Here is an 11410-nt window from a genome sequence, read left to right on the forward strand (position 1 = left end):
ATTTAAAAAAACGTCATATGTCTAACAACAGCAAGGCATAGAAATATCAAAAAATTTCATGGTAAAGTAAGGCATTCATAACAAAACATGGTTAAATAGCATCAGTTGACATTTTCCTGGTGACACTAGGTACCACTGTGATATTCTCATAACATGAGCCTTCAGATAGTCCCCGCCCTTTTAGTCAATCAAATGCTAGCATAGCTAGCTATACAGCTGACTTACACTCGCTTGTGTTGATCTCATCCAAAGTTATTTTCTGTTACTATTTTTAATATTATTCAAGTAGCTAGGTAGCTTGCCAGCTATGTAGGAAGATGATGTCACCAGTCTCAAGACTGCATGTTAAGCGCTGATCAACGGGCACAACACTAGACTTATTTGAATTGCAGAACAAATGTGAAAACTGGGCAGCAGTTCAGCGGTCTGGGATTAGGCTAACACTCTGTTAAATTTGCAGGTGCAGTATCTACTCAGAAGATATTACTTTCCTTTCTTGTAAATGATGCACATCAGGATATCCACATCGATCAGCCACAACATTAAAACCTCAAACCATTGGTGAACAATTTTTGCATTGTGGCAGGGCACATTATCCTGCTGAAATAGGCCATTGCCATTGGGGGATACCATTGGCATCCACATTAATGCAAAGATCCAAGGTCTCCCAGCGGAAAATGACCCCGAGCATCACACTGCCTCCGCTGGCTTTGCGTCTTCCAGCTGCCATCTCTCCTCACGTAAATGACGCACGCACTCAGCGTCCATGTGATGTAAACAAAAACATAACTCACATCACAGTTTGGCCCATGTCAAAGTCGCTTAGATCCATATGCTTGCCCATTTTTCCTGCTTCCAACACATCAACTTCAAGAACTCTCTGTTCACTGCTGCCTAATATATCCCACCCCTTGACAGGTAACATTGTAACAAGATAATCAATGTTATTCACTTCACCTGTTTAACATTGTGGCTGATCAGTGTAGATTTGCAGTCCTCTTTCATTGCATGAGTGAAGCATGTCACCCATGTTATTCAGAAATTTGGTAACATACATTGCCTGTAGGTGATGCAGGTTAAACTCAAGTTTTAGACTTAAGTTCTGGATCTTGAACTGTGATGAAATTACTGACATCACAGTTTTGTAGCTGGATAGCATTGGCTGGGCCTGATTTCAGATATTTTACATCAATGACACTTTGTGTCCTTGCTGACTGATACATCTACAGATTTTTGCACAGAGCACTTTGAATGTTCTGCTTCACATCACACTCAAACCTCTTTTTATAGCTAAGAAAGGCAGCTAACTGGCATTCAACCTGATAGAGCCTTCTTTGAAGTTTAAGTTGCTTTACAGTTAGTAGTTTTCACATGAAGCAGTTGTAGTAGTTTGTTGTGTTATGCATTTTTACAAAAAAGAACGCACCTCTCCGGGAACAGGAGTGCAGCAGGAGTAAGGTACAGAACAGCGCTCGGAGCTGGGGTTCGTATGCGTACAATTAAAGTACAAGTTCCAAGACCAGTCTGTGTAGTTGTTCCACCCACAACACTTGAACTGAGTGATGGGAAGATAAAGAGAGAGAGAGAGGAGAGCACAGCACAGGTATATATTTAGAAACATGGTCTTGCATTGCGTTGTACATCCTGCCAGTCTGGGCTTCTCCCATGGGAAAACCCAGGCTTGCAAGTTTGCCAATGTGTGCAGATGGAAGAGGAATATCACATGAAGACTCTTGCAGAGTGCAGGAACTGTATGTTTACATGTAGCCTCTCATGTGGAAAACCCTCACAAAGGCCAGAATAACAAACATAAGACATAACAGCTCTGTAGTCACTAGCTGTGGTTTCTTGGTTTAGTCCCCAGACATATTCAATAAACCACTAGCTGTGATCAATTTGAAGACTTTTGTGATTCGGATACCAACAGACACAAGCACATCCACTCTAGCTAAGTGAAATTGGCCAGAGCACCTCTTTCTGGATATAATCCATCAGGTTCTGGAGATCCAGGTCATCCCTATAGTGCACGATAGCTTTCTTCACAAACTTTCCCAAAGCATCCCGACTCTAGGACAAAGAACATGGCAATGTTAATTCAGTGAATAAAACATTTAATATCAACTTTTCTAAAGAAATTAAAAGTGCCAAGTTTTAATAACTTCATTTAAATGGCCAGAGGTGAAATTTATAACCAGGCTGCTAAGATGCTCAGTGACATGGTGAAACCTCTCAGGTTTTGTGGCTCAGTTAATTACTTGGGCTGCATCTATGGAGAATTGCAAAGTGCAAATTGAATATTCTATTCTCATGTTATCTGTCCATATTAAAATGAGTATAAATAATAATAGATGTTGTTGCTCATATAAAGCGTCACGCATGATGTATCTCAACAAGACAGCAGAGGAGCAGGAACTCCTGCTGTGATATGATGACTGCAGGACTGAAGAATAACGAATGATTAAACCACCAACCCCAGAGCACATGCGCAGGTTTTCCAGTATTTTTGCTGTGTTATATAATTGCTTGAAATTTCCCATTTGTTATTATAATGTGGTAATTTTCATCAACTCCACTCGAGCTGAATAAACAAAAGCCAGATGAAATATAAATGAAATACATTGATTTGATTGAATAATTTGTAATGAGTATTTCAGACTAAATGGTTGATTCAGACATTAAAACAATGTGCTACTTAATTCTGTTAGCGTTCATTGTTCATTGTATTATATTCCTTTTCAGAGTATTATGAGGCCTTGCTTTGTTAATATTTAGATTCTCTATTCTCACATATAAATAGAAATTATTATAAAGTATTTAATGCAAATCTCAATCCTTAAAAAATTCTGAAAACAGGGAGGGCCATGGTTATACAGACTGAGTTCAGATGTAATATATGCTAATAGGAGCACTGTATGCTAATAAGCTGCTGTACTTTAAAATTTTATTAAGCTTGAAATGAACTTCTGTTAGCAGTTTGCTGAAGGCTTTCTGAATTGTTCGTATTACAGCCCGTGTAAGAACAGGTTATGTTGATAGATACTATGAGCTGTATCAAAAGAGCCCAAATTTTTTATCCTGAAGTAGTTTTACTAAATTTTGTTTGGATTTTTATAGCGTTCCCCCTGCCCTCGCCCGTCCCTCCCTCTGTTTCTGTGTTTCTGTGGTACAGTACGCTCTTGGGCCTCAGAGCCCCCCCATCACACCTCCCCATGTCATTAGCAGCAAAGTCTCCTTCAAGGGATCTGTTGAAATGGAACATTTGGTTCCACTTTGAAGTGCCGAAGCATTTGAATCATTTAGCGAGGAAGGATGCTGGGAGGGTTGTTAAACTGCTCTGTTTAGCAGCAGGCAGTCCGAGCGCTGACAGAGAACACAAGGGAGAAGAGAGGTATCATCAGGCACCAGACACCTCGCCACAAGACACCAATGTCAGGGAATGTTGCCACCATTGGCTGCTGTGTTTTTATTCTCGATGGAACCCTAAAGGGATGTTACTGTAGGAGATAAGTGGATGCTAGAGGGAGGATCCTTACCATCCCCCTCAGCCTCTAAAACAGTCACCAGGGGCTCAAACAGATACAGAGGCATACAGATATATACCAGTATACATTTATGCTGTATATATCTGTTCTCCTTCAGACCCAGCCACTTCTAATCAGTGGTATCCTAACATAGGGATCAGAACCCCCACAAGTGCGTACAAAATGATTAATAGTTTTGAAATGGGTAAAAAAAAGTGCTTCATATTAATATTTATTCTTTGTGCTTTCTCTCTGAACTTACATTCTGTATAACTGTACTTCTTCAGGCATTTGGAATGCATTTAAATGATAAGCATGTATACTTATCTCTATAGTTTACAAATTAGCTGCAAATTTTTTCACTAAAGACCAACAAAAGTCTTTCTAAATATTTACCTTTTTGGTTTCTTTCGCAGTATTTCTCAGTATCATTTCAGTTGGTGTCTCTCCACAAATTTCAATTTTATTTATTGGTTTATTTTTCAGCTATGGTATTATTCTGTAACTGTACAGCTGTAAACAGGGGAAAAACTGCTTGGAGTTACTCTGAGACAGAGACAGAGTAAAATACATGCAACCTGAAGGTCACTGCTTTGTATTAAATAGAAAAGAAAACGTTGAGTCACCACTGGCTTCTCGCTACTTGAGTGTTATTATCATAGATTTGTCCAACTATGGTCGTAATACCTACCAAATTAATTCAGTACTTTCAAAATCCTCATATAAACTGTTTTTCTTTGGAGGTAAACCCAAAAATGTGGACACCCAAAAGTTTAAAAATCCCTAATATCAGAAGAAAACAATGTGCAATTACAGTAGGTCATAGAAAGTTGAACCAGGAGATTGGTGTGTAAACTCTACCAGATGTTAACAATGGACAGTCTGGGTAATAATTATATCATTTGCCCTCATTTTCTCCACCAACGACGTCCGGCTAACCTGGAGGATTGTTAAAAAAAACAGTCCGATAATCTGACACTTTGTGTTTCTTGCTGGGTCTTTAAGTACACTGTTATTACAAATAGGAATGACCCAAGTTGTGAAGAACTAGAATGAAGTATTTTAGAGTCAAGTTACTTTATGTCAGCACATCCTTGAAAGAATTAGGATGGTTTCCTCTCATTTCTGGTAGTCAACAAAATAAACCTGAGACATACATTTGGGGGTGTTACATCTGCTCCTGGGACATTGTCTGCCACGCCTTCCACTTCAGTGGTTCCCTAACCTGTTGAGAGAGAAGTGGTTCTCCCCCTCTCTTTTCTGTGTGTGTGTGTGTGTGTGTGTGTGCATGCGTGTGTGTGTGTGTGTGTGTGTGTGTGTGTGTGTGTGTGTGTGTGTGTGTGTGTGTGTGTGTGTGTGTGTGTGTGTATGTGTGTGTGTGATTGTGTGAGTGGAGACAGGTGTGCTAGAGTCAGAGCAGAGCCCCACCAGCTGCATCCTATCATGTAATCAAGACTTCTACAAATACCCAGCTCTGCCGCCACCACCCTGCTAGATCTGTAGAGTCTGTGGCCAGTTATCGTTTGATATACTTCAGCCCATAATTTACCACTTGCTATTTTTTTTACATCTAGTTCTTGGCTTTTGTCCTCTGAGGATCCATCCTTTTCTCCATTCCTCTCACGGTCATGCCTGATCTGTCTCCCCCACCTCATCTGGTCATGCCTTCTGTTCTGCCTCCGCCCTGCTGCTCCTCCCTGGATCCCTGCTCAACTCAGTCCCCTTGGATCTCATTCTGGACCTGCTCCCACAGCCCCTAACTGCTCCAGCCTTACTCTCTGGCTCGCAGCTCCCAGGTCAAGCTTCCACCTAACCTGCAATCTATCTTTCCTCCATGCACTGCAATGAAAACCTTTTAACTTCATACCTGTCTATTCACCTGTGTCTGCACTTCTCTTGTTCTGCTGCCACTTAACAGCAGGGAGTATAGACAACAGCACAGACACTTTTTTTTTTTTTTTTTTTTGCTGTAGTACTGGTGTTCATGTGTTTTTTTTTTTTTTGTTTTTTTTCTGTGTATGCAGTGTGGCTCACACATTGACAAGACATTCCCCCTGTGTGCTCAATGAGCCCATCTGTGGGTTCAGATGCCATGCCTCATGAAGTATTATACACTGTAGTTTAAAATGTACAGACTGTCCAAAAGCAGGGAAAGAATACGCAAAATCAATGGAGCCCGTGCATTAGAGGTCGATGGTGACTCTTGTGGAAGAGAACTGAGACAAAATGTGACCTTATAGTGACTTTATATTATAAAATATCTAAGCTAGTGCACAGAATTGTCAGTGAAGAGGCAGATACCTGATCGGAGTAGAAGAAGCCCAGAATTGCTATGGCCAGCTGGGTCAGGAAGACCAGTGTCAGGCTGAAGGAGAACTACAGACAGAAAAGATACATAAAAAAACACAGAATCGTAACTGATGATCAGATTTGTTGTTATACATGAAATGTAAGACTTGGCTAGGGATTAAATGTAACTTCAGCTACCAAAACACAGCACCAGTGTTAGTAATGTGCCTATTATTTCTATTACTGTCTTGAGGAGGCGAATGTTCTCTCGGAGGGCTCCGATGCAGCCACAGAAAGTAATGAAGAACATGACCACCCCCACCACAATTAGGATGACAGCTGGGTCGATCAGGAACGTGTCCCGCACTGTGTCTGGCAGAAAGACAGGAACATAACAGCCTGATTAAATGTCCGTCGTCATGTATTCCTGCCTTTACTTCCTTTCCTCCCTGCATTTATTTTTATTTCTACTCTCATTTCTAACCTTTATTTAAATTCATTTCTTCCCTTACATTGTTTTCCTGTTTTTGTATCCTCCCCTCCTACACTGGCTGCTTTCATTCCCTTAAAATATCAATGATATGTTGTGGATTATACAGGATGTAGAGGCCTTATCAGTGGGATGAGCCCAAATTAATCCTTTTTGTTGTCCGCCTATTGTATATTACCAAAATAAATGTGAAAATAATAACAGAGGTGAACTAAGGATAAAGCTAAAGCTCACCAACCTACTAAACATGACATGTTATTGCCTGAAGGGGTAGCTTAACAGGTGAACAAATACAAAAGGCCAGGTGTCACTGGGAACACAAAGCTGCAGCTGAATGGACACGTAATGATTAAACAAACCAAAAAAGAAAAAATAAGGAAAAAATCCACCCTCCATAGTGGTAACACAGGATAATAGATAGTTTCTGTAGAGCTTCAGATCTGTGGAAAAGTTTCTTTGTATGTACCTGAATGTGTAAAAAAAAAAAAAAAAAGTGTTATGCATATACCTGTAGCTTTCTGGACTTTAGCATATACCCCGATTGCAACAATCAACAAGGAGAAAACCTGGGAAAAAGAGAGAATTAATTTTTTTCAGAGATTTAGCCACATCAAGACTTGACTGAAATAGCACAGCAGATGACTTGCTTTTCCTCAAATGGTTTCTTCACATCTGATTGACCACATTCTTCTTGGAGAATTCCAAGCAAGGCGCAAGACTGTTAGTTAGACTGTTTGTTTACCCCATGATAAAAATGTTTCAACAATAAGTTAAAGCTCGCTTTTTTTAAACACAGGTTTTTTCCCCCTGTGTTGTTTTTATGCTAACCTAAACTAACCCTCTTCTGGCTCTGAGGTCTGAGGATTGGCATCAAACGAGGTGTATTCTTTAAAAGTTTGGGTAGGAATCTGGGATCCATAACAACACCTGTTGTTATGGATGTTCCATCTGAACTGACTTTATTTGCACAGTCAACCAGGACAGGTGCGATCAGATTGAAATGATGAGCATTTTCTCAGATGCTGAGTAAGCAGAGCCCCCGTAGCCATGGCAACATCGCCAGTTTGTGTGTTTGCTATAAACAAACAGATGGATGTCAGCAGGAAAAACATAACAACAACAACAAAAACAACATATGGATCTCAGCTTTAATCATCTGAATTTGGAGGGCGTTCATTTTTCTGACGAACTGCAATGTTAAAGGAGAACCTCACCAAACCTTCAGTTTTTACATGAGTCTCATCTTTATGAATGTCAGTGTTGAATACAACTTGACCTTGATTAGAGCATCAAGATTATTAGCCTCTCCACTCAAGCTTTACTGAGCAGTGTTTTGTATTTTCACAATTGTAGACTACAGATAATTCTTTTTTTCTTTCAGTGCGATGACCTACAGCAGCAGAGACAGAAAGGAAGAGAGAAGCAAGAGGTGCTGTGTGTGTGTGTGTGTGTGTGTGTGTGTGTGTGTGTGTGTGTATATGTGTGTGTGTGAGAGGAGCTGTGTGAGGGTGTTGATCTGTCTGAGACCTGCGCTGTTGGTTTTCTAAAAAAAAAAAGCTCCAAGTACAGAGTAAAATATTGAACACAAAAGGGACGTCAGCAGCCCACACTGTGCCATGGATGAAGGGAAGAATACTGAGAATAATGAGATGACAACATCCAGGCACAGACGGCCATGTGTGTACTGTAAGTAATGGTATTGGGTGAGGTGGTGTTGTAAAGCTGCTGAGGATGTAAGTTCATTTTAACAGAAGTTGCACAATGAAACAGTGAAGAGGTTGGAAAATAGGTGGAATTAGAGCTTCCTGTTGATTGCATTGTCAACACTAATTTCCCTCTTTTCCTTCATTGTTTCTCTCACCTTGAATAACAATCTGCATGGCTTGGCTTTCATTTCCAGCCTCCAGATTCACAGACATTTTCCTGATCGTAAATAGTGTGTGTGTGTCTATGTGAGCCTGTGTGTGTACAGAACGCTTTTTGTTCGGCCTGTATACACATGGATTTGTTTCGTTTCTGTCTGAAAAGCTTGTATCAGATCTTTAGAGGTCATAAGAATCCATGGTCCGCGGCATAATTTGCTCTATAATAGATATAATTGATATAATTTTTTTTCAGCAGCCTTCATGTCCAATCTGTGCTCTGGAGAAGTAAATTGTTACTTTGAAATGGAATGTTTTATCGCTCTCACAATCAATAATCTGCCTTGACAAGAAAATCACTGACAAAACACAAGGACATCGATGATGCACATTTATTTGGAACTGCAATGTTTTTAAGATTTTTGAAAGCACATTTCTGCCTTTTTTTTTTTTTTTTGGTCTGTTGTGTGGGAGTGTTTGCACCTGCAGCTCCATTTGTCAGTTTACCACTGTGTGTGCTTATGTGAATATGGGTGGCAGTGTGCATTTACAACAGGAGGCGCACACACAGTGAATGTATTCCAGCTCTGTTCTCAGGCTTTTCAAAGGGATGAATCAGGCTTCTCCCAACAGATTGTGTGCGGAGGTGAAAGCCAGCTGAACTGAGCCGTGGGGACGTGGGGACAAAGGCCTGATGGATTAGGGCTGCAGTGTTCACTTCTGAGCCCGTGTCTGATAAACAAAGTCAACACAGGCCGGGCTGTGTGGCTGCTGGGGCTGCAGTTATTGCTGATTGGCTCTAAACCCAGTCAGAGTGCGGTACAGTATTTGCCACCTTGCTGTGTTTGTGTAGGATTGGATGAACAGGGATATGATGAAGATGTAAGAACTTGATAGCGCTATAGATGTGATCTGTGTGCTCAAAGTAATAATTTGGTAGAAAAGCAAGACGCTCAGATAGAGTCTTAACTCCGTGTGTGCGAGTGTGCTTATGTGTGTGTGAAAGTAACGGCTGATGAGAGAAAAAGATCCTGATGGACGATTTAATGGCTGCTTCGAAGTATCTCCTATACCTATGTATCTCTTTCTCTAACAGTACAAGTCTCCTGGCTTCTTATTTACACTAACAACCAGCAGTGGAGCTTGTATAATTTGAGCCTGTGCTTATTGAGTATTCTTAGCCATCTAGTTTAACCATTACTAACCGTTACTTTTAGCTTTGAATATCAATAATTTAAACATTACTTTATGCTATGCATTTGAACTGTTAGTAGCTAAGTATTAGCCATTTATCCATTACCTGTAGCTTAGTCTAAAGTATTTATAGTAGCTAAGCTAAGTATTAGCCATTTATCCATTACCTGTAGCTTAGTCTAAAGTATTTATAGTAGCTAAGCTAAGTATTAGCCATTTATCCATTACCTGTAGCTAGGTATTTTAACCATTTATCCATTACCTATAACTAAGTATAAAGTATTTATAGTAGTTAAGCTAAGTATTAACCATTTATCCATTACCTTTAGCTAAGTATAAAGTATTTATAGTAGCTAAGCTAAGTATTAGCCATTTATCAATTACCTTTAACCAAGCATTAACCATATATCCATTACCTGTACCTATGTATTTTAACCATTTATCCATTACCTTTAGCCAACTACCACCTAGCAACTACTACTGCATTCATGATTCATGCACTCCCAACGGTAGCACATTGCTCAGGTATTACAGCTGACTCTAAATAAGGATTTTTTTTATTTATTTATTTCCTTTTTTCGTCAAGTCCTAATTTTTATTGTTCTCAAGTTACTTTAGCTACTGCACAATCTTTCCACATAGGCCTCGGCTTCCCCTTGGTAACAGCAGAAGTACCCCCTGGAGTAAGGGTTTTAATGTTACGGAATCAAAGTCGTATATAATATAGAACTCCAAATTTGTGCAGCAATGACAGCAGCCAACACTACATTCAACAGCGGCTTTTAAGTAACAGTCCCTGACAGAAAATATATCGAAACCATCACGCTTGCACTTGGTGTTTTGTACTTCAGTATGAGTCAGAACTGAACTGTTTTGATAAGAATGCACCACTCAACATTCACTACAGTGATACATGGGCAGTGTAGGTGTCCATATATAACTGTTGTAAATTTAAAATAGATAGCAGTGGGGAGGCCGGGTGCCCCTGCTGTATGCAGTAGTGGATACTATCTGAATTATATTGCCTTATTTATTATTTATAAGCTTTTTTCTTTATCACTTTTTTAGTTTTGCTTCCTTTCCTTGCAGAGCTGAACTTTCAGAAAGCTATAACTCCCTGATAGGTGGTGATTTGTATGCTCAGGAATATTAAGAATATTTGGTGTCCCAGGACAGCATAACAGCTGTGTTTTTGTCAGCACTGGCCTGTACCACTGGAAGAAAAATCATTAAACAGTGCAAATCTCTACTCACCCAAAATAAGAAGCTGAAGAAGAAGAGAAAATATCTGATCCAGGGGTTGACGAAGGAGAAAGTCTCAGCTCGGTTCAGATTCAGTTTCCTGTCCATTGTTTGTTGGTGTTCTTACAGTCCGACACGCAGATCAAGAGTCAGTTTTACTTCGAAACAGTCCTCAGATTCAGCCCCACCCCGCACATACTCAGCCGCCATGTGAATCTGTGTGGAGGGGGTCGTTTGCAGGCTGTGGGAGTATAAGGTAGGCTAAAAAAAAAAAGGGGGCCTGGGGATTTGATGCTGCCCCGCCATGCTGGTAGTGCCCAGAACTCTCTATGTAGGCCGCTGGGTCAGATTACACAAAAAATATCTCTGGCTGACTGCAGCTGAATGGCCTATGAGCTTTGGAGTATTGTCAGCCTGCTGCTAGTTGGTAAACCTTCTTTCACCTTCGTGCTCTATCTATCTTTGTGTCTTTCTGTGTTACCTCAAAGTTCCTAGATCCTGTCTTGTTTCAATGCCAGTCTTTATTGCTTCTGAAAGGCCTGTGTTTTAGTCTACAAATTACATCTTTAAAGACAGATACTCTCCTGCAAAGAATAAACAAAATGACTGTTGACAGAGGCTGGACAATGGCATCTTTGAGGACATCTAATGTAGTTAAATGACATCAGGCAGTTTGTTCTGATGTTTCTGCTGTGCTGTGTCCATTTGTCCCTGAAAGCGGACGCTCGGATGAATCGCAGAGCAAATAATGTCAAGCCGCCTATCCTGTAATGAGATTTAGATGTAAAACTCCATTTATAATCGATGGGGAA

At 40.2% G+C, this 11410-nt stretch overlaps 1 protein-coding gene across 1 annotated transcript in view; it reads right to left on the bottom strand.

Moving 5' to 3' along the window:
• tspan33b (tetraspanin 33b) overlaps positions 1-10955 on the bottom strand; it is a 33849-nt gene extending 22894 nt beyond the window's left edge. The window contains exons 1-6 of the mRNA XM_056387285.1: positions 10611-10955; positions 6809-6866; positions 6055-6182; positions 5823-5897; positions 1972-2067; positions 1427-1555 (exon numbers count right to left, since the gene is read on the bottom strand). Of these exons, the coding sequence (XP_056243260.1) occupies positions 1427-1555; positions 1972-2067; positions 5823-5897; positions 6055-6182; positions 6809-6866; positions 10611-10706 (582 nt within the window). The 5' untranslated portion in view covers positions 10707-10955. The remainder of the gene's footprint in view (positions 1-1426; positions 1556-1971; positions 2068-5822; positions 5898-6054; positions 6183-6808; positions 6867-10610) is intronic.
• Between the last annotated feature and the right edge of the window lie 455 nt (positions 10956-11410).

The sequence above is a fragment of the Seriola aureovittata genome, chromosome 10 (assembly GCF_021018895.1).
Source record: "Seriola aureovittata isolate HTS-2021-v1 ecotype China chromosome 10, ASM2101889v1, whole genome shotgun sequence".
In the NCBI taxonomy this organism is placed as follows: Eukaryota; Metazoa; Chordata; class Actinopteri; order Carangiformes; family Carangidae; genus Seriola; species Seriola aureovittata.